The 24,766-nt window shown below is 40.6% G+C and overlaps 2 protein-coding genes across 2 annotated transcripts; both read right to left on the reverse strand.

Moving 5' to 3' along the window:
* cdc5l (CDC5 cell division cycle 5-like (S. pombe)) lies at nt 1-9,135 on the reverse strand. Its single transcript, XM_014969089.2, has 19 exons — nt 8,928-9,135; nt 7,723-7,826; nt 7,422-7,583; nt 7,162-7,289; nt 6,984-7,083; nt 6,755-6,881; nt 6,556-6,647; nt 6,327-6,471; nt 6,015-6,206; nt 5,612-5,760; nt 3,344-3,506; nt 2,501-2,665; nt 2,335-2,415; nt 1,670-1,921; nt 1,490-1,597; nt 871-960; nt 628-759; nt 457-537; nt 1-346 (listed from the first exon to the last, which is right to left on the reverse strand). The coding sequence occupies exons 1-19, from the start codon at nt 8,970-8,972 to the stop codon at nt 233-235; spliced, it is 2,430 nt and encodes an 809-aa protein (XP_014824575.1). The 5' UTR covers nt 8,973-9,135; the 3' UTR covers nt 1-232.
* A 1,211-nt stretch (nt 9,136-10,346) lies between these two features.
* Nucleotides 10,347-23,319, reverse strand: napba (N-ethylmaleimide-sensitive factor attachment protein, beta a). The gene is made up of 10 exons (XM_014969088.2): nt 23,143-23,319; nt 16,250-16,329; nt 15,946-16,062; nt 13,368-13,414; nt 13,203-13,280; nt 13,060-13,115; nt 11,804-11,888; nt 11,593-11,697; nt 11,429-11,497; nt 10,347-11,231 (listed from the first exon to the last, which is right to left on the reverse strand). Exons 1-10 carry the CDS (start codon nt 23,238-23,240, stop codon nt 11,079-11,081), a joined length of 888 nt encoding a protein of 295 aa, XP_014824574.1. The 5' UTR covers nt 23,241-23,319; the 3' UTR covers nt 10,347-11,078.
* Between the last annotated feature and the right edge of the window lie 1,447 nt (nt 23,320-24,766).

Below are 24,766 nucleotides of genomic sequence, written 5' to 3' on the forward strand. Positions count from 1 at the left end.
TTATGGGTTTGATTGAAAAACTTTATTGGTCACTGGTACAGAGATGACGACTATTGAACATGCTCAAAACGCAGCTTGGGGCATCACAGCAACATCAGTACATAGAGGCTCAGAGGTTTGAAGTGATGATCAGGAAAAAGCAAAAAAAAAAAAAACACTGTTCAATACGACAATGTGGAGGTTATGTTCTACATCAGAGTCCCTATGATTGGTTTCAGATTGAATGTGTTGCTCAGAACTTCTGTGTGCCGCTGAGCAGAGACTCCCTCTCCATCAGCAGCTCTCCATATCTCTGCTGAAGTTCTTTCTCTCTCTCCATCTGCCTGTCCACATCCTCCCGCAGAGCCTGAGAAACACAGCAGGTTTCATCTTAGTAATTATTACCATGTAGTTGTAACCCTCACTTTCTACAACTAATTGAAAAACCAAAATCACTGAAAGTGTTTAATGTATTACCGCTTGTCTCCTAGGAATGGCCAGATCCTCTTGTTGCTTCAGCTGATTGAAAGTCTGTAGCTCAGTGGCTGCTTGCTCCACCTAGTGGACAACAAAGACATTACATTCCTGCAAACTACATACGGAGTCCCCTAAGACCAACAATCTGCTGGTGTAAAATCCTGTCAGTACCTGCTCCCAGAGCTCATTATGCTGCTTAAGGAGCCCCAGTGCTCTGGACTGGAAACCTCCCAGCAGAATTTTCAGCTTCTTCTCCAGTTTAGCTGCTCTTCGAGCCTCTGCTGTCATGTGGCCTCGGTTCACCTGGAGTGTTCACAAGTACTGGGATGTCAGTGTTTGGATCAAAACTCGCATACACAGTAGCATAGAATAAAAGAAAACCAACAAGACTCCTCAAACTGTTCTCCACTTTACCTCTAGTTTCTTCTCCAGACTTTCGATTCGATCTTTCTTTGATGCCAGGTTAGCTCGGGTGTACCGGTTCTGACCAGCCAGATATAGCACCTGTGCAGCAGGATGAACATGTTTTACTGCTCTAAAACTTTAGAACAATAAAACTGAGTCAGGCTGAAGAATCTAGAGCAGTAGTCTTCAACGTTTTTAACCTGAGACCCTCAACTATATCTGTATATACACTTTTTTTTTCTTTTTTTTTACAAAAGCACATCATATTACTGTGAACTCAATACAACTAATGCTGTTTTTTATTTTAAGTTTAAAACATTCTTGAAATTCAGCTAACTGCGCTGCTGGGAAAAACCATCTTACGCAAGCACTGCCACCCTGAGGTGTAATTCGGTATTACACCTAAATGCAATATATATTTTAACCACCTTTTAATTCTGTTAAAACGTTAAATTACCAATACAACAAAACCATGTGATCACACTCTTGCATGTCTCAATTTAACTATTTGTTATTCATATTAATGTGTATTTAAAGGCAAAAAAATAAAATAATTGAAGACCTCTGATCTAGAGCATGAATCCACCAACACTTCATTTGCTGAGTGCTACCATAAACAGATTCTTACCTGTCCATAGCATTCCTCCCACACCTGGGTGTAGGCCTCCATGCTGAGGTCTCCGTGGCCCATTCCTGCCTTCACCACGTCCATCTCTGTAGTCAGGATCGCCTTCGCCTGTTCATCAACATGTGCAGCATCAGTTTAAATGAGTTGGACTGAACGTCTGCAGACAGTGGTGTGTCTGACCTGTTCCATCTCCTCCGTGCTGATGGGCTTGTAGGGGTGGGTTTCCAGGTAAGAGATGTGTGAGGCGTTGTTGGACGTAGAGGTGGGCCCCTTGGTTTTGCCGCGCTGCAGCTGAGTGACCGCATTAGATGAGGGGTGGTGTAGGCAGTCGTGGTGCAGCATGGTGATCATTTCCTGTTTGATGAGCTCTTCAGCCACCTGGAGGTCGGTGAGCGGCTCCATGGACGCGGGGCGGAGCACTGACTCGTTAACCTGCACCGGAAACAGATCTACGTTCACATGCCGGCATCTGTAGCTGAATTTCCACTAACTGTAGAATGACGCAAAATGAAATTACGAAAATAAATTCACTTAATGGAAACATGCCAATTTTGAAAAAAAAAAAAAAAAACGTTTTCGATAAAAAGTTTTGCTGCTAGAATGGGTTTTTTGAAATTAGATGTATTTCAAAAAACTACAATGGAAACACAACCAGATGTTACTACTGACAGAAAAGACGACAGGAAGTGGGAGGAGGATGATGGATTGTTTTTTGCAGATGCAGTGTTTTTTGAACTTAGCACAATATCGACAAAGATTTGTGCACATTTATAATTCAACGCAGCTTACAAAGATAAAACTAAACCTTCTCTAATCGGTTATTTAAATAACTAATCAAACCGAACCTCAGTCGGCCTGGGGAGGTTCCTCTGAACAGATGTGTGCCGAAGTTTCAGCTCCTTGTCTCTTTCTGCGTCCCGCTGAGCCTGATGAAACAAATCGGCATATTTTAATAAAACTGAGTCAAAAATCTGAATTTCATCAAATCCTTTGTGTGTTTCTGCAGCGTACCTGCTTGCGTGCCTCTATGTCTGCAGAGTCCTCCACAAATCCGCTCTCCATCTCCGTCTCTTCCAGTTCTTTCTCTGCGTTCTCAGGAAGAACGATCTCAAAGTCGTTCTTGGGCACAGGAAGTGACATCAGGCCTTGTCTCAGCTGCTGCAGGCTTTCCTTCTGCTGTAACGAGTAAACATACAACCTTTAGTGTCCATGTTGTTTTTCCCAACAAATAAACTTCAAATTAAATCAATCACTCACACATACTAAAGTATTCACACCCCTAGAAGTCATTCATATTTTGCAAATAAGCCAGATTCAATAAGAAATTAATCAATTAGTAATTTATCATAATTATATGATAAATTAAAATGAGCTTGGCAATTTTGTTTAGAGACTTCATGATTAATTTTATTTGCCGTTTCAGTTGAGTGTGGTTTTATTTCCATTTTATTTTGGATGTTTATTTAAAGTGTCTTTCAGGTATAGTGTGAAGTGTTCTTTACAAAATAAGTTTATTGGCTTTTTGAGAGGGCAAATTCATATTTCAGATTTATATAATTACATAATAATACATGACCGTAGTCTACAAACATCAATTTTATTGTTTATTGTGATAATTACTGGACAATTTATCATCCAGTAGAATTTATTGTGGCAGGTTTATTTGTGAGGTTGCAAACAGAAACTTTACTTTATTTTTTCTTGATTATATGAGAAAGACCAACATTGTGTCGGTTTAATCACAGAAATTCCCAATAAAAATCGATCAAAGTTTATGGTTGTAATATGACATAATATCAAAACTCATAAGGGAATCAATGTTTGAAGAAGCTTATGTTTTTTTGTTTTTTTTACCACATGTTTGGCGTATGCCGGGTCTGTCAGCTGGTCCTCTGTGTTGATGTTCAGTTTGTCCCTCAGAGGCGTGCGGCCAGGGGTCAACCCAGGGGTACCCCGAGGGGTCATGCCCCCCGCCAGAGGGGTCATCCCATCAGAGGCCTGGCCCGGTCCGGGGGTTCTGGTGGAGCAAAGGGAACCATGAAGGATGTCGAGTTCATGAGAAGAACACGACACAAATGAGACGTGAAAAAAGAAACTTTTCAGCCATTTAACATTTACATAAAGCAAAATAATGAGTCGACTTTTTAAACTGCCATTGTCTTTAAAGTGAAGTATACCATTAGGAGTAGGGATGTAGTGATGCAATAATCTCACAATACGATACACAGAATTCTGCTCACGATACGATATATATCACGATATTCAGCGATCGATGCGCTTCGATACACTTTTATGAGTTTCTGAAAGATTTTAGAGGGACAGAGTGACTTTGGTGACGTTTTGTGTTCCATAGACTTGGATTTAATCAGTTTTCAGTTGGATTTAATTAACTGAAAACTGATTAAAAGCATCAACCACACAATACCTGGCTCTGATTGGGGTAGTGGGGTAAAATAAAGTCTTTTGGACTATGGGAAAAAGGTTTTTCTACCTTGGCTCCTGGAGTTAGCCGTAAGCCTGTAGGCTGTTTACTACTAGCTGCTGGGGGAGTGGCTCCGCCTCACCCCGTAGTGATCGACTCCTTGCAGCTGCGCAGCGCCGCCATTCCCCTGCTTGGATATCTGAGTAGCTGCCTCTCAGACTGCCAGGATCTCATCGTTCTCTCAGTCTCTGATTCTTTGTCAGTTGTTAATAAGAATGATCGATCTGCCTTCGTTGTCATGGCAATCCTCATTGCGCCCAGACCCCGGCTGCGGGTTTCCCCTCTGTCTTCCAGCTCAAAACAGAGCGCCGCTGCCTGCTGCACGTTGATTCTTCAGCTAATCCTTTATATACAGAACAGAAACCACTAAGCTAAACACAAATTATGAAGTGGATGCCACCGATCGCTCCAATATCCAAACTTTGCATTAATTTCGTAATCTCACTGCTTTTGCCGCTACTCCGTTCCACTTCTCTTTCATCGTAACTTGAGCAACTTTACTTTGTTTCTTAGCAACAAAATACAGCCCATCGTTATTTATTGAAGATTTAATCTAATCTAATGTTGCGTTTTTACGTTTGGAAGCTCATTCCCTTTCACATAACCGGAAAAGCTGGTTTTTAACATTTCTCTGACATTTGGAAAAACATGGTTTACTTATTTTAGCATGACTCCAGTTTAACTTGGTCCATTAACACAATTTAAAAACTGGTGTGTAGTTTATAATGTGCTCTTTAAGCACAAGTTGAAAGTGAGACTGGGGGAGGCGGAGTCTTGCTGCTACGCCGTCACAAATCAGACATGTAGAAAAGACACATGGAAGCCTATGGACCACCATGGTTTAATGGATCGATACTCGCGGATGAAAAATCGACACCTTCTGAGGGGTGGGGTAAAAATATCAATACACATCGTAGAATTGATTTGATTATACAGCCCTAGTTAGGAGCTGCTGGGAACTTTAGCACAGAGCTGGAAAAAAGTCCTAAAAAGATTCTAAGTAACTTGTCTTCAGTGGAGAAGTAAAGCGTAGTAATATGAGAAGAAGAAGAAATGTGGATTCAAATAAAAGAAGATGACATAGTAGGACAATGAAGAATAATAAGGTCAGAAAAAAGGAAAGTTTGTTGATTTTTCCTTCATCCTGTCTATCAGACACAGAGTTCTGTGCTGAATGTCACTGGATTTGAGCTGAAAAACCGGCCAATCAAATCACACGTAAGAGATACTGCTAAGCCTTTTGCAATCAGCAATTAATTGCATAATAAATTAAAATGATCTTGATCTTTAAAAGTCTGGTGATTAATATTCTTTGAAGGGCAATGTTGTTTACAGATTCTTCTTAATATTTTTAATTTATGGTTCCGGGTTGGTTTTTATTTTGGACATTTAAAATATCTTACAGTTCCAGTATGAAGTGTTAAAGTTTACTCTCTGAATAATTGCTTAATAAACTTCACTGGGTTTTTGGCAGGAATGTGACGCCATACTTCAAGTTGGATGGGAATGTTCAAGTTGGTAGACAGAATAGCTCTTAAGTCATCTGTGTTTGGACTGACTCTTTCTTAATGTCGTTAGGCAGCTGTGTGTGCTGTCAGACACCACAGCAACACTAGTTGCTGTGCGATGGCTGCCTCTACCTGAACGGTGTGCTGAGCACGGTGTTGGGCGTCTGGACCTGCTGCCTCTGGGGCGTCACGCCGCTGAAGTCGCTCTCGTGCAGCGGCGTGTTGAGGCCTCCCTTCAGGGGCGTGTCGATGTTGGTCAGAGCCATCAGGTTCTGTGCTTCCTGTCAGAGAAAACACACAAAACAGTCCAGTTAATATGACATGACAGAAATATGAAAATATGACACACATTCCACTGAATCAAAACAAGCAAACTACAAATGAGACAAATATTTTAGATCAATTAAAGAAATAAGAACTCTAATTTAGCTTTTATTTTTTTCCATCAGTCTTTGCAGGTAAGGATTTGTTTCTATAGCAACAACGAGAGGCACACAAACAAACATTGGCAGGGAGTAAAAGATCCATGATTCACCTGCAGTATCCTGTCCTGGGCAGCAGGGGTCCGTGGGGTGCGGAGTCCTGTGTTCATGTTGTTGGTGACACTGTACTCTGACAGCAGGGTGGAGGAGGCCGAGTTCCCGCCTTCACTTTCCTCGGCCGCCTGACGGGCCACCTCACTGGCCACGCCCATTTTCACCACTTCCTCCAACTCAGCATCACTGATCTAAGAGTGCAGACGGACGAAGCAACTGAAGCGGTTTGTTTAGAATATAAAAAACATCATTCAGCATGCTGATCTCCAGTAATGTGCTGTGTGACGATGTGCTGCTCTGGCAGCAGGTACCTGTGGTGCAGGTAGGACCAGTTTGGAGCGTTTCTTGGTGAACTCGGCCACTCCACTGGTCTGCAGGATGGCAGATGGCAGATCGCTCTCTTTCTTTTTCTTGATCTTCTGTTTATCCTTCTTCCTATCCCTCTCCTCCCGTTCACTACAACCAACCAACCAACCACAGGTTTGTTTTATCTGTAAACGGTTCAACTGATGTGTGAGAACAAATTTGAACGTTACTGACCTGCGGAGTTCTCCGTCCAGGTGCTGCTGTCTGAGTCGTTTAAAGTTCGGTTCCAGAGCATCATATTGCTCCATGCTGGTGTCATAGAAACCCTATGTAAACAAAAATAAACCAATGAGCTTTTCTCATCGTCTCCCACCTCTTCCTCATTGTGAGGAAGAGGTGGGAGACGATGTTCTGCTAATCCATGATTAAATACCGCTGCAGGTTTTTTCTCAAAGGGGATCTCTGCGTTGTAGTCCACTCCTCTCTTCTTCTTCCTCTTCTTCTGGACGTGGATACCCGCCGCTCTCAGCTCCCTGCGTTTCTGAAGAGCAGCCAATCGTCTGCAAAGAGAATTTTTTTATTTTTTTTTTAAAATTCTCCTGAGACTGAAATCCCTCAGCTGTGAGTTTATTTAATAACTGATAACATAAAGATGTTTGAACCTGGCTTCCTCCAGCTGTTTCTCTCTGGCTTTTCTCTTCGCTTTTTTGCCCTGAGTGTTGGCCAGACGAGCTCTGGCCTCTGACAGCATCTCCAGCTCATCTGCAACCAGAAACACAGACAAACATTAACACGCCGAGCCAGCTACCAGAGCAGATCCAATCCCTGAGCGTCGGCCACCTTCATCCATGTCCACTGGGTCGGGCCTGGCAGGTTTGGTCTCGGGATTCGGATCGATCTCTCCTGGTTTTAACTTCCGGGGATCGTCTCCCACCTCTTCCTCATTCTCCCTCTGGGCGGCTTTGTCTCTGAACAAACACAAAACCACACCTATGACCCACATTCATCATGATCGTGATCGATATAATATTCCAAACCACAGGTAGTCTGATTTGGTTCGAATTCAGCCTAAAAATGTGTAAAAAGCCAAAACGTCGTACAGCAGGTATTCGTAATGCTCCAGACACTGGGCAGCGGTGCGACCGATGATGGGAGCGATGGTCCTCCACTGAGTGGGCATCAGCTTGGCCAGGTGAAGCAGCTTCTCCTCTTCCTCTCTGGACCATTCTGTCTTCTTGATGCTGGGATCCAGCCACTCGTACCTGCATGAAGAAGCAAAGCCAGGCTTTACGATTCAGATTTAAACAAGTCAGCTCCACTGAAGAATGCTGGTAACACGGTACTGATTAAAACATGATTAAAGTGCATGTTTTAGTAATTAATGCTTCTGTCAGGACTCACCATCGGGCCTTGCACTGTTTGGCAGACTTTCGATGGAGCAGTGAGGCGATACGCGACCACTGATTCTTCCCATATTTCATCACCGCTGCCTTGAGGATTTCATCCTACAAACACAAATAATCAGTCAAATTAACTTCCATTTCCAGCATAATGACAAAGTTAATTGTGACACGTAAAATGATAATAATAATAATAAAGAGAATTTATAGATTGCAAAACTATGCTTTGATGTGGAGCGTTGCGCGTTTCCACCCAATTGGGCTTCTAATAGGTTGGACTTGAAAAAACATCTTTGGATAGGCTGTTCAAATTTGGGCTGCCCACGTATGAAATTTCTATTCATACATTAGAATGGAAAATTCAATGAAAATAGTTATTGTGGCAGAAAAGTTCATTTATTTTAAAATGTTTAGAACGTGTATAACTTGACAGCTTCTACGCTTTTCCAAATTAATACAAATAATTAATAGTAATTGCTTCATCAAGAGTCACCACAATGTCCACCGTAAACACCCCAAATGGTGTTTAGAGTTATTATACAGACGAGAACACATAAGCACAAAAATGAGATTTGAGCTGGTTGACGTTGTGTTTGAGCTGGAAACAATCAGATCTGTCAACCCTGAGGATTTGACACAAAAAAAGTTCCTGTTATTGGCTAGATTGCTAAAAAAAAATAATTAAATGGGAAATTAACTGAAGGGGACTAAGAAAGGCAGTCTCTCACAATGCCTGAATGAATCCACTGTTTTTCGGTGTTCAATGTAATGCTGCGTGAAACTTAAGTTAGCCACCAAACTCTATAATATTGAATATTTTAGGTAATGGCAAATTATAAAACATTAAGAGTAATGCTAAAAAATATACGCAAACACACGGTTTTTTAAAAATATTTTTCTATGAAGCCATTTGTCTATGTCATTAAGTTTTCCTCGAGAGGAAACACCGCTAAGTGTTGCAGGCTGCATTTCTCTTAGCTAATGACGTTATCGCTTTTAACAAGCTGGATCACAAAAGTTACCTGGTCAATATCACACAAGCTACGCCTCTCAAGTAACTAAACTGTTTATAATGCATAGAGGCAAATAAAATAAAGTTGCTATTTGAGCAGAATAGCGTTATATTAACGTTTAGCTTTATGCTAACTTTAGCCACTGGTTCAGGGTAACAGCAGTTAGCTTCAGGCTAACCATGTAAACACGTACCTCAGTGTTGCGCCAAACGCCTCCTTTTATCATAATTCGCGGCATCTTGACGACGCGCTCGTTTGTTCCCCTTCAACAACTGGAATAATCAACTCTTCTCACAAGTACTGAGCTGAGGAACGTCAAGCCTGTGATATAAAAATTAACAGCCAACAAAATGCATTAGGCTACGAGAAACCGCCATGCACCGGAAGTGTCGCAGAATTCTTGAAGGTGTTCGGGGGAAAAAAGTCCGAGTGTTCCGTCCATGTATATGGTTCCGTCCATATTTGTTCCCATGTAATTTTAATCTTATATGTCTATGATTGTATTTATCGAAGTCGCACTTTATTAACAGACTAGATACCTACTAGACATGTAAAAACACTCATTTAAAAGGTTAACCGATTTCGGTTCATCACACATCATACTGAGTCGATTTATTAAAGACGTTATTTAAATACATATTTTAAATAAATTATTTTAAAAAATATTTTATTGCAAAATTGTTTTTATAAGATCTGCAGTTACGACAAATGCAATTAATCTCACATATTTTAAAAAGTGGACAACTCCTCTCTGTGGTATCATTTCAATCGCCTCAATTAAAAAATACTTTGATCCCAAAAGGAAATTGAATGAGCTATAGGTACATGTACAATTGAATATCTGGGGGAAATGACTGGCCTGCAATATTGCACTTTAAGTGTAAGAAATCAATGTAAGAAACCAAATACTGTTATATTGTGGATGTTTTTTAGATTCTGTCTCACAACTAAGGTCTACTTGCATCATTCTTTGTAAGTGGGTAAAGTTGTTGTCTTCCCTTTTAAAATGTCTCTTTATTGCAAATTGGTACTATATAAATAAACGAAACTGATCTGAATTATTTATTTCCATCTGTATGTAAATCATGTTTGTCTAGACCAGGGGTCACCAACTCCAGTCCTCCAGTCCTACCATCCTATAACTTTTAGATGCGTCTCTGCTCAAACACACCTGGATCAAATAAACTGCTCGTTTCCAGCCTATTGAAGAGAGGAATTAATGCTGGTGAGGGAATTCAGACATTTTGGAGCAGAGGTGAATCTAAAAGATGCAGGACTGTAGCCCTTGAGGACTGGAGTTGGTGACCCCTGGTCTAGAATCCTTACTTCTGAAAAGAAAAACATTCCTACACCATGATTCTACCACGTTTTATTGTAAGGATTTTGTGTTCAAATTGATGTGCAGAGTTTGTTTTTTTACTACCCAAATGTAGCTATATATTTGTAATACAGGTGTTATATGAGGAACTATGTTAAATCCTTAGTAATGCAGGTACCAAGTCTTTAAGAACTCCTAATATACAACATTCAGGGAACAGGTGCTAGCTAAAGGTGCATTGTTACATAATAAATACATTCAATTTCATCTGTCTGCTGAATAAATACCGACATGTAGGGTGATGATGTTTTATTTCAGCTCAATATCTGAGGTACATATTTACTGATTTCACATAAATGTATCAGGCTACACACAGGTTTTTACATGATAGCACAACAAAGAACATTTACGTCAACGCAGACATGCACAAAGAAGGCAGCAACAGAAACTAGCTGTTAACTGCTCCGCCCTCACAAGAGTTGACCAATCACAGGGTGGGATTTTACTAACTCAGATGTGCCGTGAAGCCATAAGGACAACATAAGAGGAGATTACAGAGGGGCTGATACCTAAAATATTTAGACAAATTGTAACACTGAGCACAATAACAAACAATATATTCAGTATTGACAATAAATATGAACAATTTCTTAAATATCATTTCTATATTTTTCAGTATCATATATATATGCACACTTCATCAAAAAGTAGATTTGATCCTACTGGAGTGGACACACACACACATTTTCTCTGTTGCACACACACATTATCTTCCCACTTTGTCTCTTTTAGTGTAATTCTGTCCAGTGTTACGGAGCAATACTGTGGGACGGGGGACACAGGGTGCTTTAACGTGATTTAAAGGAGGTGCTAATTTGACTGGGGTCACATGCAGACTGATATGTACATTTGTAAACTCTCAATGCCACCATCCCTCCCTCCCTCAACCTCATTCATTTTTCTGCCACTTTTCTCCACCATCCTGGTTTTTTTCTCTGTGTCTCTCTCCCCTTCTCTGATGTTTCTCTACTTTAAGTCTCCAGCGTCTCCCTGGATGGTCTTTTTGATGCGGAGCAACATTGTGGTCAGCCACTGGTCCAGACGGGACACGGAGTCAAACTCCTTCACGGCCTCCGTGAACGCCTCGCTGTTCTGTTCCTCGTGGGCCTCAAGGAGTTTCTGTTAAAACAAAATTTGGAAAGTTACTTTCACAGCAAAGTGAAGTACGATGCAACCATGGAAAAAGCAGCTTTCCCAGTGGTGGCCACTAATCTGTTAATCTGCTAATAGCAGTTAATTTTTTGATTAGTGCTTTTGCGTGTTGCTTACTTTGAAAATGTTTAGGTATGTTTCCTTTTATGAGGAAAGGAACATACCTTTAGCAGTTTGAGCTCTCTTGAGTCTGAGAAAGCTGGAAACATCTCTTCATACTTCTCTATGGCCAACTGGAAAACACAAGGTTCAGGTAAGCTAGCTGCTAGCACTGAACACTTTAAAGCTGAAGCAGTGTAACAACCGAACATGGACAGAAGTGTGTTACCTTAGCATTAAGCTCATCCACTATGAAGTGACACAATGACGCTTTGAAGAAATACTCTTTGGCATTGTACTTCAGCAGAGGATTATCCATAGTGCTCATAGCAACCTGAAAAACACACACACACATATTCCATTTTTTATGTCTTTATCTAAACACATCTGAACATAGCTACAATCCCAAAGCGGATGAAGAATTACTCCCTGCTGGGTACCTGTTCGTAGATTTCGATGGCTTTCTGATACTGTTCCAGTTGAGCGCTGTAGTGTCCGACCTTCAGAAGACATTTGTTAGCTGAGCTGAAACATAAAGAAAACTTGTTGCTTCATTGGTGGAACACAGTACTTTGCCTTTCATGCTGAAATCTTCATCACTCTGTATCTTTATACAGGAGCTACTGCTGTGATACATCTGTAGAAACAAACAATGACCATCTCATTATTGTTTGCTTCAGAGCTAGTTTCCATATGAAATACTACTTCAGAGGTAAAAGTTTGTTCAATAGACTCCATAAAATTAAGCCATCTACTGCCAGTCAATGCTCACATCATTGCTGGCAGTCAATCTACGTTCTTACACACTAATCTTTGGGAAGTGACTGATAGAACTAGATCATGGATACAAGCAGAGATGAGTTTCCTCTGAGGGAATCTAGGCTTTCCCTTAGAGATAGGATGAGAGGTTCCATCAGAGTAGAGTAACTGGTTCTGGCCATGGAGAGGTACCAGATGAGGTGGCTCAGGCATCCATTCCAGTCTCCCTATTTAAACACTTTCTCTTGTTCTCCATGCTCATGATAGATTTTTCACCCAACACTGCCATCCTTTGGCCATTTCTCTCAATTACATTAAATTTTATCCAATCTCTAGCATTTCGCCATGACATATGTAAAGTGCCAGTTCAACACTATGAAGCTTATTGAAAAATGTGTGGATGGCTGTAAACAACCGTCCTCCATTGCAAAGAGATTTGAACGATGTGGTTGTTTATGTTGATTCAATATTTGGAGGCGTGACCAACAGACTGAACGTCTTAATTTACTTCTTCCAAAATCATTGCTAAGACTACAGGGAGGCTACAATTCTAAAACAGTGTGGGAAATCAATGTCATTATTCACAACTTCTCCTTCTATTCGCTGATTGGCCAGGATGAAATTCTACCAGAGACATTCACTTCAATGGGAGAAAGCCCAGGCTGTGCTCTGAAGAGAGATTTGAATCGAGCTGAATAGCACATGAAGGCGATGACCAGACTAGAGAAACACTGAATATACTCAGTTCCTCATCTTTTGAACTGGACATTACCTGAATGAATGACTCTGTTGATGAAACCATTGCAAAATCTCAGGATCAACCAAAAAAACATACAAGATATCTAGATGCTAATCCATGGCACTGTGTGTGTGTGTGTGTGTGGTGTGTGTGTCATGTGTGTTCTGTACATATGACATTTATTATTAACATGTTTACCTGTTGGACTCCTCTCCCTTGTAATAATCTGCTGCCTGCTCATAGTGAGCAATCGCCTGAACAAACACAGACACATTTAGTTAGTTTGCTTAATACAAATGTCACGTCAGGTTTATATCAGGAAGAAAAAAATATTATTTTACCTTTTCAATATCCACCAGCTCAGACTCATAAATCTCTGCTATGGTGATATGATGTTTGGCTGCGATGGTAAACCGGCCCTGTTACAACACAAACACACACATATTATATTGTATTCAAAGGTCAGAGTCCCACACAGAGGAATGTAATGGCTTATCAGTGCTTACCATGTCAGTGTAGATGTCAATGGCCTGGTTTAGACAGTTGATGGCCTCTGGAAAAAGAGACGAGTAGAAAGGAGAGGAAACTCTTATGAAGTCTTTCTGAGTCTATTAAGTAAAATTAACGGTTTTTATCTCGGTTTGCTTCCTCTGTGACTGTTAACCTGCTGACCTACAGTGCTTCATTAAGCGCCTCATGAAGAAACCCAGATATTCCTTTTCCTCGAGCGACATTTCGACCCATTTTAATGTTTCACACACACCTTCACTCAAGAGCCGAATGATAAGACAGTAACCAACAATGCTGGAATGGGAACGATAGAAAACATCCCAATGCTTCCTTCTGGAATGTAAAACTAAATCTAGTTTTGCATAATAAATTACAGCCAAACTCAGACTCTGTCCCTTTGGAAAACCTTCTAATCTTCTTCTAGCCGCTTCAGTCATGCAAATTTTATGAAGTTTCTTTTACTTTGGCATGAAAATTAACTTGTTTTTAGAAAAATCCAAATTTTTTCAAACAATGTGTGCAGGATTGGTACGTTCTGCTGCGGCTCAGCTTGGTGTAATAACAGATCAAGCGTCCTACTTAGTGAGACTATTTGATTAGACCAGAGGTCTCATTCTCGTGGCCCCCACCGTGATATGAAAGTATAATATTAGTGGGGCCCACAGGGTGAGCGGCCCTCTGAAGGAAGTGCCGCCCGCCGTTCCTCGTCATGGCTGACATTCGGTGCTAGGCTAAGCTACACTGACTTCATGCACACTACGCTTGTAACAATAGTGTGGCCTGATAATGGACCGGTCCGGTACCAGTTTCCCTTCCCTGCAGTCGCCATTGCGGTACTTTCTACCATTAACAAATGCCACGATCAAACGCAGAGAAAGGCGACAGTTACTGGGCTGCTCGTCATCCGCCGCGCTGTTGTGACAAGTTTAAGCGGTAATGACGTCACCCGTCGAGACGTTCTATAAAACGTAGAACAAGAGTGACGCCAAGTGGAATAAACTTAGAGTGCGTTTACACTGCAGCCTAAAGTGACCCAATTTCTTTTACGTAATGCGACCTGTATCTGATCTTTTCATGACAGTCTGAACAGCACAGGTCGGATTCTTTTCGAATGCGACCCATATCCGATACGTATCCGATTCAAATCGACCCAACGTCCAGGCCGCATCCATCCGAACTGAACGTCACTGATATTCAACAAATTCTGCTTCCTGATACGCGCAAGTGGGAAGAAAAACAACCATGACGGACTATAATGAGGATTAAGTTGTTAATATGCTGCTCCGGTTGGACAACAACTTCAAATATGTAAGCTAAGCTCCACCGTTAGCCTCCATGTTTACTTCCGCAAACAATGAGCACTTCTTCTTTTTATGGCGGTTGGCAGAACACTTAGAACGCTGACGCTATTGCGCCCTCTACTGCGCATGCGGGACACTTTCAGGTCGTTTGCCCGTTCAGACTGCAGAACACATACAGGTCGCATATGTGTGGCTGTGTGAACGGCCCTGCGAAAAAAGTCCGATTTGACAAAAAAATCGGAATTCAGGCTGCAGTGTGAACGCAACCTAAATTTTGTCACACCCTCATCATGTCTTTGTCTTAGCCAAAGCCTGCAGTTCATGTATTGGAGAAATAATTAAATGTTGATGACATATGAGGATATTTTTTAAATGTTTTTTTGTGGAATCCTTTATGCGGCTCAGCCTCATCCAGACTCCTCATCCAGCGGCCCCCGGGTAAATTGAGTTTGAGACCGCTGGATTAGACTGATTGGCCTAAATAAAATAAAGTGCAAATTATTATCTTCAGAAGATACCTACTTGATAAAGAAAGTCTACATGTGTGATATCTAGTCTCAGGTTGAATCAAACTGTTCTGTGAAGGCCTTGAAGGTTTGTTAGAGAACATTAGCAAACAAACACAATCACTAAGACAAGGCCTGGGGGATAAACCAAAAATGAACCAACACAGAAATTTACGACTGCACCCATGTCAGTATTTTGGGTGTTTTATTTAAAAAATTGTTTTTGTCTTTGTTAGCTGTGTAAAGGTAAACTATGCTCATGTCCTGCTTATTGACTGTAATATGTGCATAATTAGTGTGGAGTCTGTTCCATGGCAAAGCGGAGACACAAGCAGTGTAAGCTGGGGGTTATCGTCCATTTATCGTTGTCAAGCTGAACTGCTCAACATGTCATTATACTGATTTTATAATTCATAATTCATCCCTAATTAAGACCAAGACACATAGCAGAAAGGTCAAAGAGAAAGATGTGGAGGCACTTGAAGCAGGTTTAGCTTCTACAACAACATCTCACAGAGCCATAAGAATCCAGTTTGCTGTTTGACCCGAGCCATGTAGATTAGACAGGTCACAATTGTAAAAATAATCTCTAATGTCAATGGAACTAACCTGGTTAAATAAAATAAAATAAAATAAAATAACCGTCTCCCACTAAAGTTGTGGGAGACTGTCCTCTGCTCAGATGAGACTAAATTTAAACTTTCTGTCCAACATCTAAACCTTCTCTGTTTGATGAAACCCAGACACACTGCCGTGGCAGCTCTCACCCTGTGGATCGGCCTTCTTGTAGGCGTTGCCGGCATCAACGAAGCTCGTGGCAGAGTCCAGTTTGTTCTGAAGCTGCATGTGGAGCCGGGCGGCCTGGCAGAATGCGTTCCCTGCAGCTGAACGCACAGTGTAAATAGTTGGAACATTCACAACTAAACTTATAAGCTAATATAAATCTCTTATTTTCAGACTTGGTGTTCAAAAAGCAGTTTACTGAGTATGAGCTATTATTTGCTGCTTTATTTGGAGCGGACACTGTCCTCTACATTAGCTGTTAACGTGGATTGTTAGCTGTTCACCTACCACTCCAGTTCTTTGCCATCTTAAACATGTTGGCCGCTCTCGCGTACATTTCGCAGGCATCCTCCACTTTATGGTTCCCCCTGTAACAGACCACAAAAAATGCAATTACCTCATTTTATGCTAATATCACACTGTAAATGCGGTTTTAAAGGGAGAAAACAATTCACATGTTTGTGCTGATTCATGTTAGTGTCACAGTTCTCCAGTGAGGGGAAATAACCAAAAACAGCTGAGCCTGCAGGTCTGACTGCAGAGGACAGCTAAGGATGAGCAGACCCTCCAGCAAAAACACACAAGCCACTAGACCAGTGGTTTCCAAACATTTTCTGGGCCCCCCTATGGATTACAAATAGCTCTCTGGTTGAACGATGTGTGTGAGAGGGAGGGGGAAGAGGATTCTTTGAGACTCCCTGTCTCTAAGAACGGTGGAGGAGGAGAAGGGGGAATCGACTTTTTGGGGGGCAAAATGAATGTACGTAGCTGGACATAGACAACAATATCGTTAGCTGTATTGATATTAGCTAGTCATCTTTTAGCTAACATTACCTGCATCCAGCAGCTTTACTCAACTCAGTCGGTTAGTTTGGAGGAAAAACTGTGAAAAGTTCTTTGCGTTTTGCTGCCGTGATTCTAACACACCTGTAGCTCCGCCCAGCAGCAGCAGGTCTCCTTCACAGGTGGAAACCCAGCGCGAGCGTCGTAGCGCTCATGTTGCATTTAAAGGCAGCTCGGAAAAACACGTTTAACTGTTGTTAAACAGTTAAAACTGTTTAACAACAGATTAAACAGTTTTAACTGCTGATAAAAGTGACAGAGGACAAAGATATGGGAAGTGTGGAAGCCTCTACTGTATCAAATTGACAAAGGAATAATAGAGAGTTGGCCATTCTAAGGTAAAAACCCAGCGCATACAGTGTTCATGTTTTTTTTTTTTGTTTGTTTGTTTTATCCAGTCGGCTTCCCGCGACCCCCTGCAATGGCACAGCGCCCCCTCTAGGGGGCGCGCCCCACAGTTTGGGAACCTCTGCACTAGACTTTGTTTCTCAAGGCAACATTTTTGTCCTATTAGGAAGTAAAGTAGCTCTTAATATGACCTGAGTGAAGTTGGCCCCCCCACCTTCTTCAAATCAGACAAAATTGGTGTCAAACGTTTGTGCTACGTTTGTGCTGGTTTGTGCAGCAAAAATTTTCGTTTGTGCCGCTATCATTTTAAAGATATAAAGAGATGTTTCTAGAGGTCATCCAAGGTCAACCAGCCCCCCCACCTTCTTCAAATCAGGCAAAATGGGTGTCAATCAACTCGGCTACGTTTGTGCTGGTTTGTGCAGCAAAAATTTTCGTTTGTGCTGCTTTGGCTTTGAAGATATTAAAAGAAAAGTTTCTAGAGGTCATCCAAGGTCAATGAACACCTGTTCATGGTGAAAACTGTGAATTTCATTTAAATATATATAACCTATGAACATGAATAATTAAATTTGAACCTGGAAGAAATTCATTTCATACTAGGTCTTATTTAGAATGAACAGGTAGGTACAACCATAGACATAATATAAGAATAGACCCTCATGGACCGCTCTCGCCTATTGCCGCTGACAAGATTTAGGGCAGCCATCTTGGAGCGGTACTCCACTCCACTCAGCGTTATGTGTCTGGCAGGAACATAATGTATTTAATCGATCATAACACACTTTTTTGTTGCTGGAAACCTTATTCAAACATCTATCAAAGCTACATTTATAAACAATTGTATTTTTTAAATATTTTTTTATTTCCATTGATACATAGTTCAGCCTATTTAAATATGCTTATTGGGGAAAACAATAGAATAGGAATAGAATATTCTGATGTTGATGCATTATGAGCATTTTACAAACCACACAGCCGTTCATAATTTATTTAATAAATTATTTAGTAATAGCAATACATATTCATATGACTATACAAACACAAATAAAAATGATTAATAATGATGCAAATAAATAATGATTAATAGGGTCTAACCCTACCCTACTCTTATATTATGTGTATGGGTACAACACCTCTCAAAACAATCTCGGTGACCTGTATCGTAGCTTCTGATCACTAGAGGGTGCTATTAGACAAACTGTACATTTGAAATACAAAAAATAAGAATAAAACCAAATGTGCTTGGCATCTACTCAGCCATTTTGAGCTTAATGTTATGATCAAGAGCAATCATCAACACTTCTTTTTCTCTGAACATAATACTAAGATGACAGGGCGTTATGTTAGTTGATAAAGGTCTTTCAACATGGATAACACCAAAAATACCATTTATTGTATCAGAAGGGCAACTTTCAGTGCTTGGTGACATAAAACATAAAGGTTTAATGTAGTGTTCTTTAAACAAATTAATCTTTTATTGTAGAATGTTGTTGAATATTATGTGCTATGAATTGTAAAGCCAGATAATCAAGATAAATAAAAGTCACTTGTAAACAATTGTGATCATGAGTTTGTTGTAATGAAATAAGTGAAGCTTCCCTGATTTAAGGTTTCAATAATGTTTTCAAAGCAAACCATTGACATCAAAAAGTTTAAATTTAAATTTTTATCTTCAAAGCCATAGCAAAACAGCACAAAAATAATCAGGTTGATTGACACCCATTTTGTCTGATTTGAAGAAAGTGGGGGGGCTGGTTGACCTTTTGACCTTTACACTTTCATTAATATCTTCAAAGCCAAAGTAGCACAAACGAAAATTTTTGCTGCACAAACCAGCACAAACGTAGCCGAGTTGATTGACACCCATTTTGCCTGATTTGAAGAAGGTGGGGGGGCTGGTTGACCTTGGATGACCTCTAGAAACATCTCTTTATATCTTTAAAATGATAGCGGCACAAACGAAAATTTTTGCTGCACAAACCAGCACAAACGTAGCACAAACGTTTGACACCAATTTTGTCTGATTTGAAGAAGGTGGGGGGGCCAACTTCACTCAGGTCTTAATATGTAGAGATATGAGCCATATACCATCAGCATAAGAAGTATTTGTCTACACACAGATATGTGATCTGTCTTTATCTATTAGGAAAAATAAAGTTCCAACTTGTCCCCATATGGAGAGCTAATTGGACCCTAAACCTGACCAAGTATCTGTTGGGTAATACAGTATGTTGTAGCTGACACATGTTGCGTCATTGACACATGGCTGAGTTTAGTGCATTAGTTTCTGCTAAATATCATGTTGGTGTAGTACTTTAGTGAAACAAATACTAATTAGTAAGTTAAGGTTAGCGTATCTAACTTTTTAGTTAGTGGTGTCTACCACTGCAATAAACCATGATTCACTTCACACCAGCTAAAGCTGTGTCAACCCAAAGAGGATAACATCAGGGCAGAGTGGATCCTGTATAAGCAGGCCAGGAACAGACTGACCAAGGAGATCTGGGCAGCTAAGAGATGCTACAGTGAGAAGCTAAAGAACTGTTTCTAAGCTAACAGTCCAGGAATGTCCATTTTCTGCTTGAGAGCCAGTGCTGACCAACTTGCCCCCATCCTCACTCAGATCTTCAGCAAGTCTCTGAAGCTGTGTGAGGTTCCCGAGGTTCCCTCTTTCTTCAAAGACAGCACCATCAACCTGAGCCCCCCAAAATGGACCATAACAGGATTAAACGACTACAGACCTGTTGAACTGATGCTTGTGGTCATGAAATCCTTTGAGTGACTGATGTTAGCATTTGCAGGACATCACATGCCCCTTGCAGTTTGCTTGGCAGCCAGTCAATAGATGACTCAACCACCCAGGGACGTCCTCCAGGATAGTGTTTGTGGGCTTTAGCTCAGTCTTCAGCATGATCAACTCAGACTTCCTCCACCAGAAGCTCACAATGCCAGCCCCATCCTGTTAGTGGATGACCAGCTTCCTGACCGATCAGCAGCAGCAGGTGAGGCTGTGGAATATTTTCTCCTGCACAAGAACCATCAGCACTGGCGCCCCTCAGAGTGTGTTCTCCCCCCACTCCTCTTCTCTCTGTACACATGACCGCAACTCAGCAGACCTGTCTATAAAACACCTGAAGTTTCCAGATGACATCACTGTGATTGGTCTGATCCAGGTCAATGACGAGTCTACAGACAGAAGATGGATTAATTGGGTTAAAACAACCTGGAGCTTAGCACACTCAAGATAGTAGAGATGACAGTGAACTTCTGGAGAACACCTCCCACACTGCCTACCTTCACCATCCTCAGTCCTTACTCTGGACCTGAGACGGTCCTCACTCAGACACAGTCTGGAAGAAGGCCCAGCAGAGATCGTACCACCTGCAGCAGCTCAAGAAGTACAGTACAGGGCGGCCGGTGGCCATGTTCCACACTGCCAATATTCAATGTGTCTGTGTGGCTTGGAACATTCACAAAACACGATGGGACAAACCTGGATCAAACAATCGGGTCTTCAGAGAGGATCGCCAGGTTTGACCTTTCCTCCGTTCAGGACTTGTACAGCTCTAGCGTCAGGAAACGGACAGCTAACATCTTCCCATAGATCTCACACATCTTGGACTGTTTAGACTTTTCCCTTCCAGTCAGCGATAGAGAGGCATCACAGAGACAGTTTCTCCCTCCAGGCTGTTTCTCTGATGCACACGATGAACACTAGACACCCAGTAGTCATCTACTCTGCTGTGAAACAAAATAACCGATAACTGTCACAATCTACCTTCTGTTTCTTTTTCTATATATAAAAAAATAAGATTGTGGAAAGAGAAAAAGCACAACTCTCCCATCTCTCTGTGGTCTGACTGTACAAAATGCTGTTCTGTTGGGAAAAGAAAGTTGTACAAAATGCTGACAACAAAGGTATCTATGAATGTGCCAGCAAGGATTTTTGTTTAAAGTTTTCTCTTCACAAATTTGTCCACTCAATGGAAAGAGTCCATTCAAATTGAAAGTTGAATTTTTAAAATGTTCCTTCAAGAATTCAAGACCTTTCTTTGTTCCACATCTTTACTATCTTAATTGCTGCTAGTGCCGAGCATTTTACGGATCCACTAGTTCCCACAGCTGAATTAGCCTCTTAACTCTGAGCAGCAGCTCATTAAATAAACATGTTTTGTGTTCAGATGGAAAATACAGATGTGACCCAATTCACAACTTTCTAGGACATTGCCCCATTACAGCAAAAACATGTGCATCTGTCAACATTTTAATCATGTCTAATTTTTTTGCATTCTGGACACATCTGGCAGTTGTGACCAAAATTTTTGTAAAATTTTCAGCTTGAGGTAATCACAGACTGATCAGATCCATATTAATTTGTTGCAAAGAGCTGCGTAAACTTTAAAAATCAGTCTTTTTTAGACAGGGACAACAGGGCACCACGCAATCCTAAGGATGTGAAAGTGTCCACATGAGATCCAGAGCTGGGTTATCACCACTGCAGCGCTTGCTCAACATTGACAGTGAGTGGATTTGAAGGAATCGGCACACAGCACGGCAAAGACATTTTCACAACAATTTTGGGTCGCAAAGAATTCCCTTATATCTAAGAAAAATGTCAAGGACTGACTGGAATTCTCCACTAAGTACAAGACCGATCAGAAGAAGAGACTAACAGGGTCATGTCCTCCAATAAACCTGGAAAATAATTTGTCTGGATAGAAACCGATCCTTCAAAGGAACCTTCTGTGTACTTTCAAGCAAAAGACCTTAGTGGTCAAGAAACTCAACCTAATCTTAACTGTGTTGCGAGACTGTGGTCAGTTCTCAAATAGCAGATCGAGGAATAGAAGCCAACAACAATCTCTCTGGGAACTCCAGCTTCTTTCCACAGGCCAAAAACATGATGTTAGGTCAACTGGTCTCTCTGAATTGTCTTTAGGGTTGAGTGTACAAATATAAAGAAAATAGCTAAAACACATTGCCTTGTTCGGGTGTTCATACCCGCTAAACTTGATCACATTGTGTCTCAGTACAGCAGTAAATTTCAAAAGATTTTCTTTGTGTTATATGTGATTCCACCTTTTGTTGCTATAACAACTGCTAATAGTTTGATGTTTGTCTCCACGACTGTTGAACATGTACTGAAATGATTACCCAAGATTCTTTGGAAAGCAGTCAGACTGGAGGGAGGGAGTATTGTTACATATTTTCAGTTAGATATTTGACTAGGCCATTCTGACACAATAATGGTTTGATCCAAACAATTCCTCTGTAATACTGGTTGTGAACCTACTCCTTGTTCTTTATTTAACTCCATCTGACTGACTTTATATCAGTCTGTCACATGAAATCAAAATAAAATACCCTGAAGTGTGTGGTTATTATGTGACACAATGAGTCTAAATTATTTTATTTCCAAGACATTTTTGAAAAATAAAGGAATCAAATCAGTTTTAAAACAAGAGGATACTCTTAATTTGATGCCAGCCATCTCTCCTATAAAATAAAGGTATTCCTAGGAAATCTTAAGAACCCCCAGAAAGCTGAAAATCAATAACCAATAATCGTGATTGTCAATCGTTATCCATTTGATGAGCTCATGCTTAATTCATTTCCTTCTGTCGCAAACATCCGCCCCTCCCGCTCCCGTCATAAAACACAAACAAAAAAGAACCATCTTCCTCCTCCTCCGCGGCTCCCTGCATCCTCAGCTCGGCCTCAAAGCCCGCTCTCCTCCACATGACACCATCCGCATTAAGCTATTATCAAAACCACGGGAACTGCAGAGTTATCCCCTCCCAAACACACATAAACACACTGCTACTAAACGAACTTAATATGCTCAGGTTATCTAAATATATTCGTAACGAAGATCTTATTAAAATGAACGGAGGGCCCCTCTGTGCACAAAGGCCCCCTCCCACTCCCCCTCACCCCCTATCGCCCAAAATGAGACGCTGGTAAACATATGGGGGAGCTTCCTTTACCCGAACATCCCTCCCAGGAACGAGCCCGACGCTTTGACCTTCTTGTCGGCCTCGGCCATCAGCTGCATGGCCTCCTTCTCTTTGCCGGAGTTGTCCATGGCTCGGTGGGTCTGAAAGCGGGCCGATGTTCCGCAGTGGGGAGAGAAGACGTCTCTACTGATGCTGATGCTGAAGGAGGCTGGCGGTCTTCTTCAGCGGGAAGAGACACAGAGCTTAGTATGACTCAATCGCACCTCCTACAGGAAGAAACAGCAATTGCAACAGGCTAAGGCAAGAAAAATATTCACCGGGATTTAAAAATGTGTTATTCTTAGTACAATGCCTTGCAAAAGTATTTTCACTTTTGACCCTTTACATAAAAAAAATCGAGTTAAAACAGCAAATTTCAGTCAATTTCATTGTGAATTTATTTTAAAATCATTGTGAAGGAAAATAATAGCCTACATGCTAAGGGATTTTCCCCCTTAAAAATAACAAAAAATAACAATTGATTATGTTTTTATAACATAATAAAGCAACAATATTTTTATTATATTTAATTGAAAAAATAGATTTTTAAAATTAATATTGATTTAATTTTTAAAAATTAATATTTTCTAGAACATCTTTTGCTCTATAAATTTTGTGTACATCAAAAGATGTACACGTTCCATTAAAAAGTGACTCTTTTATGGAATGTAATAAAATTATAGACATAACTTCCAGCAAATTAAATGATTTAATTTAGAAATAAACAATTTCGTTGAGTGACTTTAATGCAAATATTTTTGAGTGAAAATGATCTAGAAAGCTCAATACCTAAATTAGTTGGTTCCAGAAAGCAAGAAAAACTAAAGTTGTCCTCGAGAAATCAGCTTCCACAAACGATCTTAATTTATTGTTTTTCTAAACAATAAAATAAAATAAAAAAGTAATTGTATTTTTTGATGAAACTATAAGTTTTAAAACTGTTGAAAGACAAAACATACTGTAGAAGCTACATGTTACAGACACCCAGTTTCCCTTTTTGGAGTACATATCCAATTATGCAACTGAAACCGCATTTGCTGTTTTTGAACATTAGAGGGCGGCACAGACACTTCTAGACATTGGTCAAATCTCCGTCGTATTATGGCGCGTTCATTTCTGCTCAGCAGTCAAAATTTCCCTTTTCCAAGTTGCTAAAATAATATTAAAATAAGATGGGCTATAAATTTGGGATTAGCGATCTGGTTTTGGAACCATCTTCTGGCCAGTTGGCTTGGGGCCAAAAGTATCTTTTTAATTATTTTTAATATTTCAGATTTTAGTAAACATCCACTCAGCATGATGATGGTGAAAACATTCCACATACACCTCACGAGTCCAATATTGTGAGCTTAAGCAGCAAAAAGTAACAAATCAGTCATTTTTAGATCAAACATTTTATTATTTCTGTTTAAATAGCACTCAATAAAACCAAGAAATAATTCCAGAGGTGGAGGAACTCAGGACAAGGAAGCATGCTCAGTGGAACCAAAGCAGAGCTGAGATGGAGCATTTCTCAAGAGGATCAACAGATCTGTTGAAAATATCTTGTGTTCCACACAGACTGGCTTTAGATTTCTAAACTCAAAACAAAAGGAAACCTGGAAAATGACGTTAT

Source organism: Poecilia mexicana, unplaced genomic scaffold, assembly GCF_051168715.1.
Source record: "Poecilia mexicana isolate PSO_F unplaced genomic scaffold, ASM5116871v1 scaffold_20, whole genome shotgun sequence".
In the NCBI taxonomy this organism is placed as follows: Eukaryota; Metazoa; Chordata; class Actinopteri; order Cyprinodontiformes; family Poeciliidae; genus Poecilia; species Poecilia mexicana.

Coding starts and splice junctions, on each gene's coding strand:
- cdc5l (XM_014969089.2), bottom strand. CDS start 8,972: ATGCCGCGAATTATGATAAAAGGAGGCGTTTGGCGCAACACTGAG. Junction 6,207..6,326: donor TGGTCCTACCTGCACCACAG/GTACCTGCTGCC, acceptor CTGCACTCTTAG/ATCAGTGATGCTGAGTTGGA. Junction 3,507..5,611: donor GTGCTCAGCACACCGTTCAG/GTAGAGGCAGCC, acceptor TTGCTCCACCAG/AACCCCCGGACCGGGCCAGG.
- napba (XM_014969088.2), bottom strand. CDS start 23,240: ATGGACAACTCCGGCAAAGAGAAGGAGGCCATGCAGCTGATGGCCGAG. Junction 13,281..13,367: donor TTGACATCTACACTGACATG/GTAAGCACTGAT, acceptor GTGTTGTAACAG/GGCCGGTTTACCATCGCAGC. Junction 11,232..11,428: donor GAGAGCTCAAACTGCTAAAG/GTATGTTCCTTT, acceptor TTGTTTTAACAG/AAACTCCTTGAGGCCCACGA.